General features: G+C 36.9%; 2 protein-coding genes across 6 annotated transcripts in view; one reads left to right on the top strand and one right to left on the bottom strand.

The window, feature by feature from the left end:
* LOC124947960 (trypsin) overlaps positions 1 to 13,980 on the top strand; it is an 18,052-nt gene extending 4,072 nt beyond the window's left edge. For 3 of the 5 annotated variants that reach the window (XM_047490836.1, XM_047490838.1, XM_047490834.1), the window contains exons 2-12: positions 10,448 to 10,541; positions 10,672 to 10,793; positions 10,862 to 10,963; positions 11,061 to 11,191; positions 11,297 to 11,427; positions 11,497 to 11,696; positions 11,778 to 11,912; positions 12,090 to 12,314; positions 12,385 to 12,952; positions 13,447 to 13,626; positions 13,719 to 13,980. In XM_047490836.1, coding sequence (XP_047346792.1) covers positions 10,448 to 10,541; positions 10,672 to 10,793; positions 10,862 to 10,963; positions 11,061 to 11,191; positions 11,297 to 11,427; positions 11,497 to 11,696; positions 11,778 to 11,912; positions 12,090 to 12,314; positions 12,385 to 12,678 — 1,434 coding nt within the window. In that variant the 3' untranslated portion in view covers positions 12,679 to 12,952; positions 13,447 to 13,626; positions 13,719 to 13,980. Of the gene's footprint in view, positions 1 to 6,792; positions 6,942 to 10,447; positions 10,542 to 10,671; positions 10,794 to 10,861; positions 10,964 to 11,060; positions 11,192 to 11,296; positions 11,428 to 11,496; positions 11,697 to 11,777; positions 11,913 to 12,089; positions 12,315 to 12,384; positions 12,953 to 13,446; positions 13,627 to 13,718 lie in introns of those variants that run through there. The other 2 variants (XM_047490837.1, XM_047490835.1) reach the window with 2 other exon arrangements.
* The window catches only part of LOC124947961 (nuclear migration protein nudC), a 75,235-nt gene continuing 63,687 nt past the window's right edge, over positions 13,043 to 24,590 (bottom strand). The window contains exons 5-7 of the mRNA XM_047490839.1: positions 13,997 to 14,191; positions 13,682 to 13,884; positions 13,043 to 13,599 (exon numbers count right to left, since the gene is read on the bottom strand). Coding sequence (XP_047346795.1) covers positions 13,548 to 13,599; positions 13,682 to 13,884; positions 13,997 to 14,191 — 450 coding nt within the window. The 3' untranslated portion in view covers positions 13,043 to 13,547. The remainder of the gene's footprint in view (positions 13,600 to 13,681; positions 13,885 to 13,996; positions 14,192 to 24,590) is intronic.

Here is a 24,590-nt window from a genome sequence, read left to right as displayed (position 1 = left end):
CTTTAATAATCTTGATTAATTTAAAGAGAGAGAGAGAGAGAGAGAGAGAGAGAGAAAAGAGAAAAAAAAGAAATAACAAAATGCTTTCGTGTTTTATACACGGATTGTAATACTTTGTTTTTTTTTTCCTTTTTCCTTTTTCCTATGACAGGGGAAATGCAAAAAAAAAAAAAGTATATTTCTCGAAGGAGAAATGAGAAAACGATATTCGAGCGTGGGTGTTCTCGAAACTTTCCTACACTTTTTCTCTTCGAGTTTGCTAATTTGTACGTGGGGTATATGATTGCAACGGTGTGTTGTTGCGACATAAAAGAAACGGAAAAAGAAAGAGAGAGAGAGAGAGAGAGAGAAAGAGAGAGAGAGAGAGAAAGAAAGAAGAGAGAAGAGTTGGAGAGGTGCTTTATATTTAGTTTCTCAGCTGTCACGTGCCTCTTCACTTACGTACAGGACGCGTGTTCGCGCGAGCATATCGTATCGTTCGTGTTCGGCTCAACGGCAAATCGAAAATATGCAAGATTATTCCGGGCGAGAGGTTATCGGACGCACAAACATACACAAACATACACAAACATAATCATATACAAACGCACACACGAGCGTGAACACTTCTCGAAGCTCGATCGCGACCAGCTGGCAAGGATCGATAATGGATGCCATCCTGTTCGGCGAAAAGGCTCTCGAGAGGACTGAAAAGGGCAACCATATGAAAGAAAGACGGAGAAAGAGAGTTCAATGTATAAAGGATAAAACGATAAAAGAGAAATAGAAGATAGTCTCTCTCTTATCTGTTTTTCCTTCCTTATCGGAAACCAACGACAGGTTAATAAGACGATTTGTGATACAAATCTCTAGAAGATAGTATCCAAGATATCTTTTCAACATCCTGCAGATGTATCATGAGAGATATTCTCTCTTTCTCTCTCTCTCTCTCTTTTTTCTTTTTTTTTTTCTTTTTTTTTTCTTTTTTTTTTCTTTCTTTCTTTCTTTCCTCTATTCCTCATCCGAGCATTTACGAATAAATTCAACAAATCTATCATATGCGTCAAAAAATCATACACACATTTTTACAAAACCCATTATCATTGTCATTTGAACGTTATCTAGCGTTAATTAGTTATAATTTCGTAATATGAATTCATTGTGAAAAAAACTTTAACGATAGACGTCCGTTGGTCTCCTGGTCGTTTGGCTCGTAGTCAATAAAACCGGAGAAGATAGGAAGGGAAAGGAGTAGGAGTATGGTTTCATTCACGACGTAATTTTACGCGACGCGAACGTCACCAGACTCAACGAACGAAGAGAGTTGATTCACGAGAAAGGAGGAAGGTTTTTAAATTGGGTGGGGGATAATATGTGTCTCCGATTTCTATGCGAGGTAAAACGATCGGCGATGAGGCGGTGTCCCGCGGCGAGATCTCCAGCTTGGCGAATCGTTCGAAGAAAGTAAGAAGTTGACGGGGAAACTCGTTTTCTCGTTATATTCATGATTTTTAAATGATCTCGATCCGTTTGTAAAACATTTTCAACGATGATTATTATTTAATAATTAATAGGGGATAATAAATCGGATGAACGTGATAATCAAATGGAAAAAGTTAGAAAAAGAGTTAGATAGAAATAGAGATAGGGAGAAATAGAGATAGAGAGAGAGAGAGAGAGAGAGAGAGAGAGAGAGAGAGAGAGAGAGAGAGAGAGAGAGAGAGATGATATATCTTAATCAAAGAACGAGAAACCAAGATGAGAACTTTCTATAGTCTCTTGAGAATCTTTTGCGTCTGACCTCGAAGCGTGTCTTCTCTTTGCGCGCTTGGCACCCCGTCGAGAAAACTTCCCGTCACGCAGTGGTCCTCGCGGATGCTGCTGGACCGTACCGTTTCTCGATTACCGTCGAGAATCGTGCTCGTCGGTATAAGTTAGACCACGAGTAGGTATGGGCTTATATATTCAATAAGATAGATAGATATACGGATATATATATATATATATATATATATATATATATATATATATATAGGTAGATAGATAGATGTGATAGAGATAGGGAGAGAGATAAAAAAGAAACAAAAAGAGAGATAGTAGATACACGTTAGGTGGGCTTACCACCTTTCTACCGCTTCCTTGAGTGTTCCTGCAATTAGTCTACGATCTGCAGAATGCACTTTGACCTTAACGATTTCACCGCGTATTATCGTGACGAATTTGCTCGTAATGGAATCCCATAAATCTGTCAAGTTTCTACTTCGACTTTTATAAGATACAACCATAAAGAGTATCCACTTGACTTTCTCTATCTAAGGAATGAAATTCATCGTCGATATTATACGATTTTTGTCTTAGCTCGAACTATACGTTTCTCCGGTCTGTCATGTAGAATTTGTAAGGCAGTACCACAGGGACCGAAGTATGTTAACAGCGGAGATTACATTTCCCAAGAAGCAACGTACCTTGTTACTCCTTAAAAGATGACTAAACGATAAGCTCGTCTTTCCATCCTTGGCGAGAAGAGAGAAAGAAAGAAAGAAAGGGAGAGAGGGAGAGGGAGAGAAAGAGAGAGAGAGAGAGAGAGAGATGGAAAAAGCACGCTACAACTTATATTTTTTTCAGTTTGCACGAGCCCGAAAACGAGAGAAGGACGCGAGTGGACCTTCCTCGGCACCCCGTGGAGGATCTTCCTCCCACGGGAACGAGGGGGAATCCTCCGGTACTCTTTTCGATCCAGCTCGATTAGCTTCTTACGACGTATCGTGACGACTTTCGCGTGGAATTTCAGCTCCCTCTTGGCCAGGAAGTATGTAAGACTCGCGATCGATAAAAAGTCGTCGTCGTCACGAAGGAAAGGGAGTATTACGAGAATGATGAGAGGACAGAGAGAAAGATGTCGTCGTACGGTTCTCTAGTAGATTGCCAGTTACTTTGTTCAAAATGATCTTTTTTTTCCTTCTCGATTTTTTTTTTCGTTTTCTTTTTTTCATTTCTTTTTCTTTTCTTTTTTCTTCTTAATTTTTCCCTTCGTACTAGTCTCGCGAGACAATGGAAACGTCTTTGAGTTAGGGCGATGAAGGAAAAAAAAAAAAAAAGAAGGAATAAGACGGAAGGAAAATAAGACGTTCAGAATAATCGTAATCGAGAATTGGAATTTACTTTTCCTCGATATCGCAATTTCGTTGAGCTGCGGTTCGACTATATTACTCAACGTTGCGAACACGCATGTAGATTCGAATCTCTACGTATCCATTTTCCCTATTCGACTTTGTTTTATAACTTTGTGTTGATAAGAACGAAATCCATAAAACAAAATAGTGCTTGGGAAAATGAGAGAAAAAAAAAAAAGAAGAAAAAAAAAAGGGAAAAGAAGAAAAAATATATCATTTTACGAGGCTCGTAAAACGAAAGTTCAACTTAGATTCAAACGGGGAGAGTCATTAGCGGTGGGGCACGTTGCACGTGACATTGTGCGGCTGAGAGCTGAGGCCAAGCAATGCTAGAAGTTTAGCAATCGTTTGCCGTTGCACGTGGAGTGTATATGAATCAAAACAAGTTATTCCGGTATAACTTGTCCGCCTCACAAAGAGCTGCCTTCGTTAATATTGTGTATTAAATAGTGCCACCGTGGTGAGGGCAGCTTTAACGTTTAAATTAATTTGATACTTGCAAATCCACTTAAAAGCGCTTACGAAATGGAATACTTTAATTACGTATGGAAGGGGATCGGTTACAAAGTTAAAAAAAAAAAAAAAAAAAAAAAAAAGAATAAAAGAAAAAAAAAAAAAAAAGAAAAAAAAAGAGAAAAAAAAAAAAAAAAAAGGCAAAATAAGAATTCCCTTAAATTCACGAAGTAATATACTTTTTATAAAACCATTTTATTAAACCTCATTCCTTTTACTTTCGTTTTCAAATGGATATTTCAATGTTTCATTAATGGATATCAATATTATCCGATATTTATACGATAAGTGAAATTAATCGTTCCAATTTCGATCAAACCAGGAATGGAATACGATAAGAATGATATAATCGTCGATGCATCGTAAATCGATACGATCGTTTAAGAAAATATAATCGTGTACACGGTATCGGTGATCGTGAACTGCATGCATTAACTGGGTCGATGGGCTGTTGCAACGTGAGGAATAAGAAAAGTAAAAAAGAATAAGAAGAAGAAACGGAGTCGCGTCACAATGCATGCATAATTCGACATTGCGCGCTTCGAGAACGTTACACTTCGAACACTTCGTTTTTCAAACACTTCCGCTTTTTTGTTTCTTTTTTCCTTTTCTTTTTCTTCTTTTCCCTTCTCTTTCATTTTCTTTTTCTTCTTTAGTTCGAGATTCCGTGGGTTACGTTAAAGAAAAGAAAAGAAAAAATAAAAAAAAAAAAAAAGAAAACAAACAAATAAAAGAAAAGAAGTTTCGATCAGTTCATCGAAAAAAAAAAAAAAAAAAAAAAAAAAAAGAAAAAAAGAAAAAAAGAAAGAAAAGGATGGATTTCGACGTTAGACAATATAAGCGTGTCTGTCGTGAATGAAAAGGAAAATCTCGTGGGTAGTTGTGCAGTCCATTATCTGGCACAACTCCGAGAGAGAGAAAGAGAGAGAGAGAGAGAGAGAGAGACAGAGCGTGATCCCGCTTGATGATACATCTCGAACTTAAAGTCGCTCGTGAGGGACGGTGGTAAGGCCAGTGTCGAGGAACAATGAAGAGCTACACGGTCCTCCGCTTGTATAAAACGACCGTATGGCGGCTGAGAGACGGTGATCCGGAAATAACCGTAGCCATAAACGCAAACCGGACGCGTATATACAACATATATAAAAGACGTAAGGGAAAGACGTAGAGAGAACGAAACGAAGAAAAAGGAAGAAAGACGAATGGTTAGCAACGGTTAAAAGCACGGCAGGTGACTGTTTCTCTTTTGCCAAGACTCGACAACTTCTCCGATCCAAGTGGGCTTAAGCTTTACGACTTCTAAGCTCGAGTTTGTATGATACATATATATATATATATATATATATATATATATATGTGTGTATGTACGTATGTGTGTATGTATATATGTACTTATGTAAGTTTTATTTCTCACGGAATCCTACGGAACTACGAATGAAACACTCGGAAGCACTCGTGATCGCTAAAAGAATTTAAACGTTGGTAACTTCATAAAGTATATAATCTTTAAACGTGTCCACGTTTAAAGAAGAACTTGAAACTATCTAATAAGGTTGGATTTTAATAAGAAACAAGGAAAAAGATGAAAGAAGCTGTTGAACGATCTATCGATCTATTTGATTTTAAACGAACGTTTTTTCCTTTATTGACATCGAAAACAAGAAGCTGGTTGATCGACGGTAATGACTATATTTTATCAATCCGAGCAACCGTTGGTCTCTTCTTCGTTGACGAATGGACGACGGTAAATCACGAGATGATCTCACCCGATGTGTTAAGCTATCGCGAAGAGAGAGAGAGAGAGAGAGAGAGAGAGAGAGAGAGAGAGAGAGAGAGAGATAAAGAGAAGTAATAAAGAAGCATAGTATCTCGTCAACATCGGACATAGTACATTCGTTTTGATCGACGAGAGGATAATCATCCGTTTAAGAGATACATTTACTTATTCCGTAAGGAGTGATTAAAGAAAAAAAAAAATAAAAAGGAAAGAAGAAATCCACATATAGTCGGACTTACACGAGTATTTTGTAATCCATTGGGAAGGAGGAAAAGGAAATGAAGGTGGGAGGAGATGGACAAAGGGAGGAAGGAGAACGAAGAGGAGTGATAAATGTTCTACGTTTGTAAGATACGTTTGAATATAAAGGAAGAAATCGACGACAATGTTTTCTGAAAGGATAGAAACGCATAGAACTCAATTAAACGATTTAACGTATCATGATCCTTTGATCCATCGATCATGACATTTGATACTTTGAACTTTAATCGATCCACGTTGGTAGAGTTTAGTGTAATTTATTTCAAACACGTTGAGCTGCAAACTCACACCGAGTCAATGACGGTGAAGTCATTGAAATAGATCTTAACGTAATTGATTATAGAAAGGATCTTGAAGAAGGGAACTTATTTCGAAGGAACGTTCGTTAAGAAAGGTATCGAGGCTCAGTGCCGAAGATCGTGCCCTTTTCGATCTTACCAGGCTATAAATCAGTTGGCGATCTCGCCATAGCAAGCATTCCATCGTTACTGACGACGTTGGAAGGTAGTGAGAGAGAAAGAGAGAGAGAGAGAGAGAGAGAGAGAGAGAGAGAGGTGCATCTTGCGCTCGAGTCAGAAGGACCTCGCATTAAATCGACGGTAGTCCTACTACACGGTGGAAGAAGAAATGGACGGCCATTTTCGGACGGCCTCTGGACGGGAGACGCTACCATCTAGGGTATAACCGAGGCGTCGTTGTGCAAGAACGGATGCCGGACATTTCGTACTTTACTCCTCTTCTTTTCACCTTGGGATCTTTAGATTTTAGTTTCTTGCTCGCGAAGAAAAATGATATAAATACTTTTAACTAATACCAAGAGTTTTTTTCTTCTTCTTCTTCCTCCCCTCCCCCCCTCTCTCTCTCTCTCTCTCTCTCTCTCCCATCCGCGTCATAAAGCACATAAGTAGAAATATATTTTTCAAGGATTGATAGAACACGTGGAAAAACTTTAATCGAATGAACATCGTCAAGGAAATAGAATCGATATCTATCAACGTTCGTGATCCCTTGTTAACGATGTTTTCTTGATGACGATACTCAAAGATCGATGATAATGCTTTTTTTCTAAGGAAGTCACGCCGACGAAGAAGGAAAAGTCCAACGGCCATCGTCAAAAGTACCGTTTTCCTCGGATGGAAAGCTTCGATTAAGCGCGACACGTTGAACCAAGCAGCGGATTCGTCGGCATCGCTGATCGATTCTTTTATGGTGGTTTTCGAGTTACCATCGTCTTTCTGGTAGGCGGCTCGACGATATCTCAAGTTTTCTTCTTTCTCTTTCTCCTTTCTCATTCTCATCCTCATCTCTGGGACTCCTTTACCCCCACAGAATTGTTCTTCCTTTAAGCGTTTCGCGCTTTTTGCTGGATCGTCACCAAGATGTAAGACACCGGCAGGCTTCAGCCTAGTTTGGACACGTCCTCTGCGACGCATACAGATTCCCCTTCGTTCTTTCTCTCTCTCTCTCTCTCTCTTTCTTACATACACACACACACACACACACACATACATACAGATTCGCACGAGCGAGCGCTCACACACATACACTCTTTATCTCTTCACGGAGTCTTCCATCTCCGACGACCACCGAGTATATTCTTCCTTTTCGCTTTCCCTTTTCATTCTCTACGAAGTGGTCGCCTTTTCTGTAGCTCGGAATAAACTTTGAATCGGCGATAATTAACGCAACCTCACACTCGCCAGGATACTCGACGTTTTAATAAGTGTGCCTATAAAATATCCATAAAACTTGTGCCATACCAACGAGTAATTTTCTTCTCCTCCTTCTTCTTTTTCTTACGTTTTACTTTTATTTTCGAGTGAATTTTTTTTTCTGTTTCTGTTAACAAAAAAAAAAAAAAAAAAAAAAAAAGGAAAAAGAAAAAGAAGAAATAAAAGTAAAGAACAAAAGAAAAAGAAAAAAGCAGGTTGGAAAGATAATTATCGATTGTCTCATAAGAGAAGATTATAATACCAACCTTGATTTTTTTCATCTTTTCTTCTCCCTTCTTTTTTGTTTTTGTTCTTTTACTATTTTCATTGAATGTATTCGAAACGTAGAGAGAGAGAGAGAGAGAGAGAGAGAGAGAGAGAGAGAGAAAGAGAATGAGAAAGAGAATGTATGTATGTACTTACGTAAATTTATAGCGAACATATAACATACGTCCATTATATATTTCGTTTCATATGTGAGCACGATACGTACATACATACATACATATATATATATATATATATATATATATATATATATATATATATATATATATATCGATCGTAAAGAAGCAACGACAAAAAGCGGGCGATCCATATAAGAACAGAAATCGATTTCAGACGTTCGAATCTGGTCAACGAGCAGATATATTCAGTTATGTATAGATATATTCGGTTGCACTTATGTATATAACTTTATATCGATCTGATCGTAATTTGATATCTTATGGATGACATGTTGTATCAATCGAAATCAGCGCGTTTATTTAATCGACATATTTGAATGTGATTCTCTGAGCCTAGAGAGGCGAGAAAGGGTGATAAAAAAAAAAAAAAAGAAAAAAAAGAAAGGGAAAAAGAAAAGAAAAAAAAGAAGGAAAAAAAGGAAAAGAAAAGGGTACTTCGTTAAGGAATTCCTTTATTATTATTAATAACGATCGTTCGTGACGTTTTTTTAATGTACGGCTTAAAAATGAGGTCGATCGAAAAGAGGTAATCAACGTGAGAACCTGTTTTCACACCTTCGTAATAAAAAGAATATATATATATATATATATATTTATTTATTTATTTATTTATTTATGTACGATAACTGATGATACTTAGGTGTATCGTTAATCCTGAATTCCTAGCTAAGAGGACATCTTCGCATTTCGAAAAGTTGTTTTCTCGTATCGTTATATGTGGATCGACTTGTGGATCTTTTAAGAGTCAAGATAACGATTATAAAAGAAAGAAAAGTAAAGATTTACCGATAATAATTTTATTTTCTTCTGTTGTTGTTACGATATATAGATATATATAAATATATATATATATATATATATATATATATATATATATATATATATATATCTTAAGTTCTAAGGATTATCATCGTATAATATCTTTTACAATCCGTTGTTAATCCGATCGAATGAAAAATATTTCGATTAAATACGATTAAATTGAGAAACGGGAAAGAAATGGATAAACAGATATAAAATTATACTATATATATATATATATATATATATATATATATATATATATATATATATATATATAAAGCTTCTCTCCATTCGCTCATAATTTATTACATAAATTAGTTTAGAATATGTATGAGCATATTCTTCGATCGTGATACTCGTTACGTTTGCATCTTACATATTCAGTATTAGATTTCTCGGTGTGTCTGAGACGTTCGACCTCGATGAGGTAACTCGGTGAGTTTCGCGTCACCATTTTGCACCGGGGACAATGCAGATGATATAGGAGAGGCGTGGTGTTTTAAAGGGAAGGTTTCGAGCCTACGTCCGATTCCATTTCGAGAGACTTTGAATCTTGTTAATGTCATCGTCTACTGTTACACGATGAAAAATCAATGAATTATACGTTATGTAACGATAGAATCGAGGACGATTTAACAGTATACCAAAAGGATTTTCTTCAATCTCTCTGTAAATAAGGAAAAAAAAAGGAAAAAAAAAAAGAAAAAAAAAACGAGAAAACGTATAAGAAAAGAAAAACATCGTCAATAGAATAAGAAGAATCGCAAATATTTGCTAATGCATTTTATCCTATTGTCAAATAGCTTGAGAAATGCAATGAATTTCTTCGCCAGTAATACGGAGGCTGTTAAAAAGGGTATAGAGTTTACGCGTGGGCACAAATACATACGAGGACAATTATTATTATTATTATTATTATTATTACAAAATGGCCAGAAAAAAGGGACAAATGCATTCCTCTTGCAATTCTCGCCTTAGCTTTTTGATGTCACAGCTACGGCGAACACGATCCGTTTTCATGGAGGACAGAAATAAGCATTTAAAAGCGAAAGAGTAGTGAATTGACGGTGACTTTATGCCGTTTTCTACCTACGTTCGGGCAACGTTGTGTAACGCACGATTAAATGGTAAATGGTAGGAAGAATAGGAGGTCGCGGTTACGTCGCAGTATTATTATCAAAGCGACAAATCGAGTTTAATTTTCGATTGATGGTAACAGGCGTTACGCATCGGACTCGTACTTATTCGCGAGGTGTTTAGAATGTATCAGCCCTCTTTTTCTTCTTTCTTCTTCTTCTTCTTCCATTAACTCCTTCTCGGTTAAGAACCATCGCTATCTCGCGGTGTTTTTGCAATGATCTGCCTACGTGATGGAGAATCTTTATGGCTTCCTTCTCTCTCTCTCTCTCTCTCTCTCTCTCTCTCTCTCTCGATTTTTTTTTCTATTTACGAATAAGTACTTTATATTTTTTTTTTTACGTTTCTTGCGAAGAAATACGTGTCTTCTCGGTTTTTCTGTTCTCCTTTATATTCCCCTATGAAATTCATGTCTTAAAACAAGACATTCGATCGATCGTGTTTATGACACAGCGAAGATTTAATCATTGAAAGAGAGAGAGAGAGAGAGAGAGAGAGAGAGAGAGAGAGAGAGAGGAAGGAAGAAAAAAAAGGACGTCTTATCTAATCGTTTGAAAATTTTTCATCTGTTTTTGTCTTTCTCGGTTCTCGTTTTAAGAGCTCATAAAAATCTTTTTATTACAGATTGCGAATCATAGTTCTACGGTGGCTGTAAATGATGACGGCTGGATAGATTCATTTAGTCAGGAAACAATCACGGAGCAATCTCCAAAGACCGGTATATATTATTTTTAATGACAAAATTTATAATTACTTCGTTTTCTTTACTTTGTTTTTTTTTCTTTTTGAAAAAAAATTTTTTTTTGTGTTTTTTTTTTTTAACATTTTTCTTCTCTTACATTTATCAGGATCCTCGAAATTATTTTATTTTACTAATTGGAGCGAATGGTCGGTCTGCGATCGACACTGTTCACAAAATCGTGTTAGAAGATGCATGATGAAGAGTCAATGTGGAACCACTGTACTTAGAGTAAGTATCAATTTTATCGAAGGAATCGTCAGGTCATTATATAAAAAATATATTGTTATATTCGACAGGAAGAACGTACTTGTGAGCATAAAAGAAAAGGACGTAGAAGAAGATGCAAGCAACGTCAACGTCGAGGACGATGGAAAACAGATAAATTCCACGTTGTACAGGTGAATATTAAAAATTTATCAGAAAATAATTTCTAATATAAACGATTATCGAATGTAAAGATTTTCAATCTATCAATCATAAATGATAATTTCATAGTTGCCAAAGGAAGCCGCGCCTAGACATGGTAGAAGAAGAGGTACCGATGTCAAGGATCAATTTAGCAGTCATTATGGCAAATGGAGTAAATGGTCTCCGTGTACAAGGTTATGCACTACGCAACGTCACAGGCAAGTTGATTAATACCAGATCGAATGCGGTACGAATGATAACAAATTATTCTCAATTTATTTGTTTGTTTGTCTTTTTTTTTTTTTTTTTTTATTAATTTAAAGATGGTGTAGAAAACCTGGCATCTGTGGTCGCGACGTAATACGAGAGAGTGCTTATTGTTACGTCGAGGGTAGCTTTTGCCAAAGATGGATACATCGAAAAATTCGTGGGAGTCGAGAGGAAGATAACGATGGTAAAGATTTGTCAATGAAACGTCGATAGATACTTCGTGGGTTAGACTAATGTTAGATATTTATTATAGACGTTATATTGGACGAGTATGAATTGAATCCCAACGCCGTCGACAGTTTCATTCCTGAAAAGACTCAACCAACTTGGAAATGCGGAGTTATGAATCCTCAGAAAAATTCTAGACTTTCTTATTTCACTCGAATCATCGGTGGTCGTCCAGCTGTTCCAGGAGCTTGGCCATGGCAGGTGGCTGTATTGAACAGATTTCACGTAGGTTTTATCGAGATAGAGAATTTTATTTATTGGCAGAGCTAGTCGTTTAAATTTTTATCGCACAGTCTTATTCTATAGGAAGCATTTTGCGGAGGAACTCTGGTCTCTCCGAAATGGGTCTTGACTGCCGCCCACTGCATAAGAAAACGCTTGTACGTTCGTATCGGTGAACACGATTTAACGGTGAAGGAGGGCACTGAACTGGAGCTCAGGGTACTTGTTCTCGCATGCTTATCCCCTTTAAAGTAACTAAGTGTATATATATATATATACATACAATTGTCTATATATATATATATGTATATACCATACATATGGTAGTTGAAGTGGTCGTACCATGGAGCAATTACCGTGGTACACGTTATGGCTAACACGGTATAATCGTTGCAGGTGGACTCGGTAGTAATACATCCAGAATACGACGCTGATACCGTTGATAACGACGTTGCTATGTTACGTCTTCCAGTTAATTTGACTCCTTCTCCCTCGAGAGGGATCGCTTGTCTTCCAGCGCCAAAACAACTTTTGCCAACGAATCAGTTGTGTACGATTTTAGGTTGGGGCAAGTCCAAAGTGACCGATGATTTTGGTACAGACATTCTTCACGAGGCTAAGGTATATAAATCCATTAACTTTCAAATTTTATTCTTTGGAGAAAGTAATAATTTCTTTTTTTCTCTCATAGATACCTATAGTTTCACCAGAAACTTGTCGACAAGTTTATGTGGATTATAGAATAACTGATAATATGTTTTGTGCCGGTTATCGTCGTGGAAAAATGGATTCCTGTGCTGGTGACAGTGGTGGACCTTTGCTGTGCAGAGATCCTCGAAGACCCGATCACGGTTGGACTATTTTTGGTATTACTAGTTTTGGGGAAGGTTGTGGGAAACGTGGAAAATTCGGAATTTATGCCAAGCTGCCTAATTACGTTAGGTGGATTACGAGAGTCATGAAACAGGACGACGAACGTAATTAGAGACGATTTGAGAATACAATGTATTAAAAACTTTCAGCGAAAACTTGGCAAACTTCTTCAATGAAGATTTCAACGATGTGATCGTAATATTTGTCGACAGTGTTGGATTATATTGAAAAAGTGCATAAAGTGCTGAGTGATATCTAACTTTAACTCTTAGGTTAATAAATACAAGGCGGTTACTAAAAACGTAGAGAGACAGACATTAGATAAACGTTGTTAGTGTAGCCTCGTTAGAAACATTCTTCTAATTGCGCCATTTTTACGAACTTTTGTAAGCGAAGTATAGAAGAATAATCTAATTTTTTTTTTTTTTTTATATATATATATATATATATATATAATCCAAACGATTCACAGATTGTTGCATTCGCAAATTCTTTATTTGATCATAAGAAATGTAATGTCTACAATGATAAGTGTAAATGAAAATTATTACATTTGTGCAGCCTGTCTGTCTTTGTTGTCAATTCGTCAATCTGTTCAGTTCACGTATAGGTATGAGAAATGCGTGTGATTGATTGAACATAAGTATAAAAAGAAATGTTTAACTTGAAAAGATAGTTCTCTGTTTTAAAACAGTTAAAATCGATTCGACGTAATAGAGTGCTGCCCTCCTCTATAGTATTCTTTCATTACAAACAGATTATGTATGCCTTTTCGTACAGAATCTCTTTGTTCGAAGAAAGCAAACATGAAGGTTGCTACAAAGATAGCCAACGGAATAAAAAGAATAATACGTTTTTCAACGTATTCGACTTTTTACAGGCCGGTGTGTACGTACATCAACGGGTTACAGGACAATCGCCATATAAGGATGAAATGCGTTCATATTCAACGACTTCTGATCGAATCGATTATAAAGTATTTTAATTAAATTTGCACTTTGAGAAGTCCATCTCTGGATGCTGCTCCATGAATCTGAAAACGATAACAGTATCAGATAAGGTAAAGATTCGCGAAAACCATGACTGATTATACTTCAGATAAACTCGAATCTTACTTTTTTATCACGTCTTGCTTCTTCTGTTCGTCCGAAGTCGGCAAACCAAGTTCCTTTTGTCTTTGATCATACATCATCTTCTCGACGAGGCCTCTGGTTTCACCATCAAGGTCGGACAATTTACTTGGTTCAGGATTCACTTTCTTCGTGCTAATCTCTGGATCGCAAGTGACCACGTGAGCCCACCATTGCATTTTATTAACCTACGATCAACGCAGATCCATTTGAGAATATTACACGAAATTAATATTATTGTTTAATACGAACAAATTGAAATTCGATAAATGATAATTGAGAAAGAGATTTTTTATTGACCTTTTCCAAATTGATCAGAAGCACTTTCCCATCTTCTATAACCCACGTAGATTCCTCTAATTTGACCTCGTGCGGGAAATCACCGTCAATGATCGGTGGTTGTCCTTTCACCCCACAGGTAAGATGTTTCTTCGTGATCGTTACCGACACGTCTTTCGGCCTGGCCGAGAAGTTCACTTTCAGTGGCACTCTGATCTATAAGAAACAATATCGATTTTTTAATATAATGACTTCTTTAAAATAAAATACGAAGTAATTAATTCTTAATGATCGATACAAAAGTAATGAGATTTTCTTCCTCCTCCCCTGCCCCCACTCATTTCTCATCATTTACTCAGAGATCGATGTGACTTACACAATCGGTCGTGATCATTCGACGAATTACATTCGCAAAATTTTAAGGCGCGATCGCATAACACGACGTAAAACAAGTGATTCGTATAACCCGTGACACGTTAAAAAAGAAATAAGAAAAAAAAAAAAAAACAAATAAATAAATAAAAAGATATCGAAAAGAGAGAACCCCCGTGGTCCCGCCCGACCCCTATGGAGGATCTCGATGGTAAGAGAAAAGAAGTTGGCGACGATTGATCGATCGTAGAAAGGGAGTTACGATCGTTCTGCACGAACGATCTTTCAGGCCTTCTGCGATGTATCTCGTTCTTTCGTGGGATCTCGAACGATCTCGCATGACATGACCTCGATAAACACCAACCCAGAACGCAACGGGATGGATTTGGGAAACGATTCGGAGTACAATGATTGTCGACCTTCGGTCTTATGGAAGAAGACCTTGAACGAGTTAGAGACCGCATTGGTAAAACTCTTTCGCTTTCTTAAGGCACTCAAATGTTAAATGGTGGAAGAGAAAGACGATGATATCGTAATGGCTACGTGACACGCGAGATGGCAAAGGTCCTGCCGTGTTCCTTGCTTCTCCGTGCCCGTCTCATTTTGCTTTAATTGCTGAGAGAAGGGGAATCATCGATTTGGATCTTGGCAGCGGGTTAAACGTCGTCGTCGTCGTCGTCGTCGTCGTCGTCGTCGTCGTCGTCGGTGAAGGGTCAAGCGTGGACCGGTCACGCTGCAGAAAAGGGGACCTACATGAGCCAGCATGATCTAGAAGCTAGATCGAATCTCTCTTTAAACTAAATTAAAGCGATTTAATTATACGTACTCTCGGCCGATTCTATTGCGATATCTTAAAGGTTAAGAGTATTCTTCTTTGTGATCTCGATAATCATGATAGGAAAAGAATCAACAACGACGTGTCCCCTTAGATCGATATTATTAGATAAAACTTTTGCAAATTTTTCATCGTAACACTGTGAAGAAGAAGAAGCAAAAATAGAGAAAGCAAAAGAAGAAGATTAAGAGGAAGACAGTTAGCGGATATTGTACGTGATAAATTATTTTTTTTTACAACGATAGCCTTCGGTTTTCTACAGAAGTTACACAATGACGTAACGTGGCTTATTTTCGAACTGTCGATGCATTTGTCGTTTACATCATCATCGTTAAGATCATCGATATTATTTACTTCCTCTTTCTCTTTTTTCTCTCTTTTTTTTTTATTTTTTTTTTTTAAACGATTAGCAACGACAAATACGTTAATGGTAATAATTCGACGACAACGTAGTCTTCTCCGTTAAATAGTTCGAGACCAAATCAAAATCTTTCTCGGATTATTACGTATGCTATAGTTATTATCCTGTCTTACGAAAAAAAAAAAAAAAAAAAAAAGAAAAGAACAAGAAAAGATCTATATACGAGATCACGCGAATATGTGATTTCCAAATGAGATTCGAAAGGTTGGTTTACTACTACGTCGTATCAGGCTATTTCGATCGATCCTTCTTCATCATGCCATGGGAAATAATCTCGGTAAGAAGCGAGCACCATAAATATCGTTAAAAAAAGGTCTACGCGTATTCAATTTAAAAATCCTAGATGATCCATCGAGCGTGGTTCACCGAATGTCGCAATTCTTGGTATAATCGTAGGCAATGAGCGGAGCTCGTTGGATAGAAAAGAACAAGAAATAGAAAAAGAAGAAGAAAAAAAAGAAAAAGAAAAAAGAAGGGAATAAGCAGAGGCAGAGAATCGGTCAAAACTATGGCTACTTGGCGTGTAAGCGAGCATGAGGATCATCATTCTCGCGAAGACGCGTCAGACGCGTTCTTGGGTTTCCAGCGTGACGACAAACGCGCGAGCGGTGCCAAGAGCTATGGAGAGCCGGGTGCACCGGTGCGTGGAAACGGATCATGGCTACAGACTTTGTGCTCGACGTTAACAAAGTGGAATATCATTATAAAGAAGGCAAACGAATACGGACGACGACGTCGACGACGACGACGACGACGACGACGACGACGACGACGACGACGACGACGGCGACAGCGACGACGATGGTCAACTGAACGAGTAAAAAAAAAAGAAAAAGAAAGAAGAGAAAGAAAACGCACACAACAACAACAAAAATTTATTACGATAAGAGCTTCGCTATATGTTATGCATAAAATAAAATAAAAAAGAAAAGAAAAAAAAAAAGAAAGAAAAGAAAAGAAAAGAAATAAGAGATTCGTTATCGTCGAATTTCTTAATTAAATAACAGTAATTATAATTATACATTATATTTTGACGGAGTTAAGCGCTTAATTATCATGGTTGGAATATCTCACGTTTACAAGGAACGGATGTTTTCTTGTATTTTTGGTGTCGATATTTTGCACGGTTCGTGAGCTAGGTGAACTTAAACGTGAAATTAAACGAGAGAGCTCGTTAATCGCGAAACATGCAAGTTTTAAATGTAATTTACTTTGTTTTACTCGGCTCACGCGGCTTTATTCACCGCTCGCTGAGAGATAAAAGAATCAAAACTTGTTCTCATTGTCTTTCATTGCAATATAATATTATGTAATTATATAATTTCGCTGTGATGTTAAAGAGATTATATAACAATTTCGAAGGAACGATTTCGAGCGTATGAAATTTTCGAAGAAAGATCCTTATCGAAGTAAAACGTCATTGAACTAGAAAAAATATTCGTGATTTATTTTAACACATTGTTTCATTCTTTCGTATATTTATCAGTATAGAATATAAACATTCAATTTCACAAAATATATATATATATATATATATACAATCAGCTACGTTCCGGATTTGTCTTCTTCTTCTTCTATCTCTCTCTTTTTATTTTTTTTTTTTTTTTCTTTAACATGATACCCGCATAAAACGGTGTCGATATTCATCCACGTTCGCAACGAGAAACTTGCGAAATTTGCATTCGAGAAAGACCCAAGATGGATATGTAAAGTACTTATCCATTCCCGTAGATATTATTGGTCAGCCAGTCGCAGCACGATCATTCGCTAAGATTATACGAACTTAATAGGAAATCATCCGATTCGAGATCTCGGCGATCTTTTTATAATTTATTTCATTAAAAAGGTCTCGTTGTACGAAACAATGACTTCTTATCTAACGCAAACATCCGCAAAGGTAACCAATGAAACTAGCAATTACATGTCCAAAGCTATCCTTGAATTTGTTGAAACAAAGAAAGGCAAACGCAACGATAAAACGATAAAGTTTCTCTCTCTCTTTCTCTCTTTTTTTCTCTCCTTAAAAAATTTTCTTTCTTCTTATTTTTTTCTTTCTTTCTTTCCCCTTTCGTCTTCTCCCTCATACATTATCTAGAGAGTAGTAGTTTATCCGTCGGTCGGTCGAGTTGCGATACGAAAAATCTATCGACGATAAATAATTATTCTAAATGATACGACGAAAGCGTAGAAAACTCGTCAATGACGCTCGTTCGTTATTGTAGCGATCGTCGCAGTAGCATACGCGACTTCGAAGGTTGCGATCGGTCGTCAAGAATCGATTTATTTGGCGCTTCGCCGGAATCCTTGATACTAACTAAGGATCGGCCACGTAGCTAATGATTGCGTAAACGAATAGTTCATTCGTTGCTCATGCCGTCGAATTTCTGTGGATTTTTCGAAACGAGGTCCGTCGATCTCGTATAAATAATCTATAATAAATAGATTTTGAGAAATCAACGGAAGCGATAAAAATCTTCACGAAGCTAGGCTCTTTCATTATTTCTGAATGTTTCGAATTGGCTAACATTAATTAATTATTAAAAATATAAAATAACGAAGAATAAAAAGAAGAAGAAGAAGAAGAAGAAGAAGAAGAAAAAGAAGAAGTAGAAGAAGAAGAAAGAAAGAAAAGCAACAAATTAATTTTTATCGAGCATAATGTCAATTCAAACATAGAAATCGCATTTCATCGTAATCGAAGGACGATACTGTAATGCAAACAAAATGAGCCCCTCGCAAGGTTCCATTGATTTATCCAGACAACGATCATCGGAAGATACTTTGGAGAAGCTTCGGAGAAATAGATATTAGAAGAAGCCGGCCTTCTTCCAAATGAAGGAAGATATTCGATCTACGCAACGATAACGAAACAATTTTCATAGGAGATGAAGATATAACGCTTCTCTTTGTGTGAGTTTCTCGCGAGTAAGAAACGTGTCTTCGCATCGATTAGATCGTACCAAGGCTCTTATTCTTTCGTAGTAATAGATATTTTAATATTCACGTCGTAAGCCGAGACTGATGAAATAGATGAGACATATATAGGTGTTAAATATTATATTGGTTATCGAAGAAGATTAGAATACTGTTTTCTATTTATATGTATATATATATATATTTTTTTTTTTTTCTTTTATTTTTTATATAAATTATAATTTCAAAAGGAAGATGATGATGAACCATCTTTTAAATCATCAATTGCACGTAGTACCTAAGAGGATTCATTCAAGTACGAATTAAGATGTCATTCTTAGAACATGATTTGTCATCGATCACGAGCCACAAGAAGACGTTTCAACAACGAGTCTGATAGTACGACCATACACGTACCATTCTATCTACAAACAATGTTGCATTTTAATAGTTATTATTATGATAATAAGTGGAAGCTTAATAGACGTAGTTCGACGATAATCGTTCGTTTATCAATGTCCACGAACATTGGATGTCTTTTCATTCAAACGATTACTTGGCTTGCTAAGCTAACTGGCTATTGTCGATACGTCGACGAACGCATTTACATCGTTTATGAAGCGATCATCTTCAAACGGCTTTTGCACTTTTTACGCTCGCATTTTATGATAACTACTTCGCGGAAGAAAAACAGGAAGATCATGGTTCTTTCGTTGATCGTGGGCTGTACATATGTGTGCGTATATATATATATATATATATATATATATATATATATATATATAAATCTTTTAATTCTATACATTAGCGTCATAAAGAAACCGCTAACTTTTTTTAATTCTGGAATTCCATCGGAAGATACCGGTTTATATATACAGTCATAGTGTTTAATGAAGTTAGATAATCCGTTATAATTGTCGTTTGAAGACTATCTAAGGTGGGTTTTTTTTTGTTCTTATTCTTTTTCTTTTTTTTTTTTTTATGGGATTGATGTAATCGGTATAGACCTAAATGAATAATAAATAAAATCTTTCTATGGGCTATAGAGCAAAAGGATATTTCCTTCTTTTTTTTTTTTTTTTTTTTTTCTATTTTATTTACAAAGCATAGAGGTAGTAAAAAAATTCGACGCGAGATAGAATTTATCCGACGCATTGAATTTTTTTTAATTACGATTTGAGATTGTCACAGAGGACATTAATGTTATTAAAGAGATAATGAGATGATACATACGCCTTATTAGATTCAGTGTCACCGAGTAAACGTAAACATTTTTCTCTCGATTAAACTTCGTTTTTCTTCTCTATGTAGGATCGATTTTCTCTCTCTCTCTCTCTCTATCTCTCTTTCTCTTTTTCTTTTCTTCTTCTTTTTCTTCTTCTTTTTTTTTTTCTTTCATGCAGGTGTCGTTTTACGATCGTCATCGACGAGACACGTGTAAAAATAAACGCGGACAGATCTATATCCGGTTGTCAATAAAGATTAAATGTCCGTATACGGTCGGTGATAAGTGAATCTAATCGTTTCAGGTTTGCTATAGAAATGATACAAGTTTTTAAATGGTATTTATTTTATTCATTTTTCTTTTTCTTTTCCTCTTTATATTATTCGAGTTATATATTCGACGAAGAAAAGAGAAAAAGGAAAAAAAGAGAAAGGACAGACTATTCTTAGCCTTTTCTTTTCTTTTCATTTCCTTTTATTTTTTTTATTTTCTTCCTTTTCTTTCTTTGTTTTCTTTTTTTTTTTTTTTTCCCCCCTGAAGACTCGAGTTAATGAAAAATTCGAGTCTGCAAATCGGAGTTTCGAATTCCGTTTCGATGAAGGTGGTTTCTCAGCGAAATCGGTGGTACCGGGCCAAAGGCAAAAATTCCAGGAGGTCAGACCGGTTCCTCCCGAAAAATTGGCGCCGAGCTGACCACGTTTCGGGTCAAAGAACGGCCTTGCCTCTCTCGTCCGTCGTTCCTCTTTAGACCCCTTGGCCAATTCCTTCGACTCGGCTCCTCGTGTTTTTCGCGTCCTCGCTCTCCTCCTCCTCCTACTCCTCCTCTTCCTTCTCCATTTTTTTTCTCTTTTTTTCTTTATACCATCTCTGCACTCGTGTCGACTTCACTCGCACGAGTTCGCACCTCAGCCAAGACATCAGTGGCGTAACGACAGCTCGAAAGATGAAAGGAAGAGTGGGAAATAACAGGAGAGATTAAGAGAGAGAGAGAGAGAGAGAGAGAGAGAGAGAGAGAGAGAGAAAAGAAAAAGTAGAAAAAGTCAAAAAGCGTAAGGATAATGTTGCGAGATAATTTTACGCAAAGATTTGTCATCGTTTACTCATTAAAAAAACATCGCGGTACGCATCAGATATCGTGGATAATTTACCTTCCTTTAATGAGTTGAAACATCGAAAACGTGTACGTAATATTTATTAGGAACAAAAATTGATCGAGCAGATTTTCACTGTTTCTCTTTCTAAAATAGATAGAGAGATAGAGAGATAGAGAGAGAGAGAGAGAGAGAGAGAGAGAAAGAGAGATAGACACATAGAAGAAAGAGAAGAAGAAGAAGAAAAAAAAAACAGAAAAAAGAGGAAGAGTGGAAAGAAGAAGATAATTCGAGCAGCGACTCGAGAAAGCGCGAAACGTGTTGTAATCGCTTGAACTCGATCGTTATGAGATCGTTCGTGATTCGCTGAGACTACTCGTTTATGGATTACTACTCTATGTATGTACAAAAAAAAATGTATATATATATATATATATATATATATATATATATATATATGTAAGAAGAAATGAACGGTAGAGAGTCTCGCGTCAAGTTACGCGATCCGTTAACCTCAATTTTACCCGAATCCCGAGAGTTTACCTCGAGAAAGCTTGACTTTGAGGTATTCGATGCGCCGATATATACCTCTACCTACCTACCTACCAGTCCTCCTCTGATCGGATATATAATTGTATCGGTCCGTGTTTATTTTTAAACGGGCCTTGAGATATTTCGAGATATCTTGAACGATTTTTAAGCTGTACACGAGTATATACGAACGAATTCAAAGCGTATACGCCAACAAGGTATCGACGTGTAGAAACGACGAACAACAATAACAACAACAACAACAACAACAACAACAACAACAACAACAACAACAACAACAACAACAACAACAACAACAACAACAACAACAACAACAACAACAACAACAACAACAATAACAACAACAACAACAACAGCAGCAGCAGCAGCAGCAGCAGCAGCAGCAGCAACAGCAACAGCAGCAATAGCAACAACAACAACAAGAATAATGACGACAACGAGGATGACGATGGAACGCGATTCTTGCGTAAGCATCTTCTTCGGAGTAGCTGGAGAACAAAGTTGACGATATGGTAGTGGGGGAGGTGGCGGTAAAGAAGAAGAAGAAGGAGGAGGAGGAGGAGGAAGAGGAGGCGGCCGCCAAAAGTGAAATCGAGAAATGGAAGAGGACGAAGTCAAGGAGGCGTGCCGCCTCCTTCGTATTATCTGGAAATGGGAAGTAAGAGCGATAGCTCACTTAAGAAGCTGCCGATAAATTACAACCCTCTTCTCACTTTTTTCTTTCTTATTTCTCTTTTTAACTCGAAACTTCCGTTTTTCCGGCGCCTTTGTTTGTCTTTGTTCTTTTCTTTGTCGTGTCGTTCATCGTATCCATCGCCGTTAAGACTACGAAAGATAAAACTTTCGTAAAAGTTTCGATGAATCTCATCGCAATTGATATGTCCCACCGTGATACAACACGAGAAAGAAGGAAAGAAAGAGAAAGAGAGAGATAGACAGATAGAGAGAGAGAGAGAGAGAGAGAGAGAGAGGATAACCTTGACAACTCAAAGGAGTGCACGCGCTACGCGAAACTCACTTTTGTACGATTCGATTTCTGTTTTAATCGCTCTCTACCTCTCTCTCTCTCTACCTCTTTATCACCACCATTTTTTTGCATTAACGCGTATCTTATATAATACACTTTGCACGTAGAAACGGAAGGCGATCGATCAAACTCGTCGTCGCGAGAAAGAGAGACAGAGAAAGAAAAATAAATAGATAGTGACAAATTACTTTACTGTTAGCTGTGTCGTTGTTGTTGAAGGGCGACAATGTTGATGAGGATAGTAACAGCATGTTTAGAGATATGCGTTACGTAATCCATCAAAGAAAAAACTCAAGAGAATATAGTTGATCATCGAGACACACGCGAATATAAAATGAACGTTCGAAAATTCGTGACGAAATTAATATTATTTTCGTCGAAATCATTGACAAATATTTGATAAGTTTTTACGGGTAAATAATCTACCCTCGAGATCGATCGATCGATCGATCGATCGAATTTTAAACGACTAGATAGATAAATTCGAACGTAAAAATTATACCGCTTATTTCGTATATTAATCAACGCGTTAATGAACCTTTTCGTAAAGTTTATTGAATTTACAATGAATAAAGGTCGTATATATTGCTGATGGTTAATTTTGTACAAGGCGAAAGTTCGTCGAATTTTTCTATACGTTTTAAATGCCAACTTAGTTGCCCAGTTCGAGCTATAAATTTTGAGGAACATAAAAATTCTAAAAAGAGAGAGAGAGAGAGAGAGAGAGAAAGAAAGAAAAAAATAAAGAAAAAAGAGAAACAGAAAGAGAAAGAGAAAGAGAGAGAGAGAGAGAGAGAGAGAGAGAGAGAGAGAGAGAGAGAGAGAAAGAGAACGACACACACAAAGGGAAAAGATGTTTCTCGTTTCTGCCGAAAGGAACATTACAACTTCCTAGTAAAATAGCGAGTTTCGCGCAAAGAAATCCATCGCGCATGGTTACCGATAAATCGTGATGCGATTAAACCATCACGCTAAATGCATAATTATACGTTGGTCGTTAGACTCACGTCTATTACCATACCGCGTCGTAATTCATGTAACGCACGTGGTGTTTGGTCGATGGAATCGACCAAAAAAAAGAGAGAGGAAAAAAAAGAAAAAGAAAAAAGAAAGGAAAAAAAGTAAAAGAGAGAAAGAGAGAGAGAGAGAGAAAGAAAGAAAGAAGGAAAGAAAGTAAAGGAAGAAAGAGAGAAAGAAATGATGGCGTGGCAGTTCATTATACACCGAAAGTAGGTAATAATTATTTCGCTTAGCGGGACAATGACATTTCTATTGCGCAAGCATCAATACTCGTTGAATAATTGCAACGTTTAGTCTCCTCCTCTTTCGAATGGGCTACCTTTAAGAGCAATTTCGTGTTCCCGATAAGTCTCGTTTAAAACTTCTATTCTCTTCCGTACACGACGAACATATAATAATATTTTATATATGTATGTACGTCTGTCTCACGTGTACACTTATTATTAATACCATTATCTTGCATCAGAACCTTCTACCAGCTATTACTAAAACCGCTGCTGCTTGCCACCCGCTACCACTACCGATCATTATACGATGATCCTCATCATGGTTACCAGGCGTTTCTGCATTACGAACGCAACAACAAGCAAAGATCGACGGATTCCAGTTATTACGAGAAACCGATTGTCGTTCCTGACAGACCTTTTTCTCTCCTTTTTTTTTTAACGACGAGAATGAGGATACATGCATGCCGGTGACCGCAAGTTAATCGCCGGTCATCCAAGTTAACGCGAGTATTGGGAAAGGATATCGATCCGGGTTAATGATTATTACGTACCCCATCTCCCCTCCCACTTCTCCTTTCCTTACCTCATAAAACTTGCAATAATAATCGCTATTTAAGAGAATTCTCTACTTCATTTTTTTTCTTTCTTTCTTTCTTTTTTTTTTTTTTTTTTTTTTTTTTTTACAATATCGAATCAGGATACACCGCTTTGATTCTCAAATAACGTTTATAAACCGGAGAACGAACGACGATATATAGCCATACAAATTGGTTCCTCACGATGAAAGTCATTCGGCTTTGAGAAAGGATATATATCGTGATTTGGGTCAGTGTGCATCTTGCGCGAGTCGATCGAATTATTACTCAATGATGATCGTTACCGTTTCTTCGTACGAGCAAGATTCGAAAAGAGATCGACGATCGATGTATATA

The sequence above is a fragment of the Vespa velutina genome, chromosome 3, assembly GCF_912470025.1.
Source record: "Vespa velutina chromosome 3, iVesVel2.1, whole genome shotgun sequence".
Classification (NCBI taxonomy): Eukaryota; Metazoa; Arthropoda; class Insecta; order Hymenoptera; family Vespidae; genus Vespa; species Vespa velutina.
Note: the sequence above shows the minus strand (reverse complement) of the source record. Positions and strands in the feature narration are given on the sequence as shown.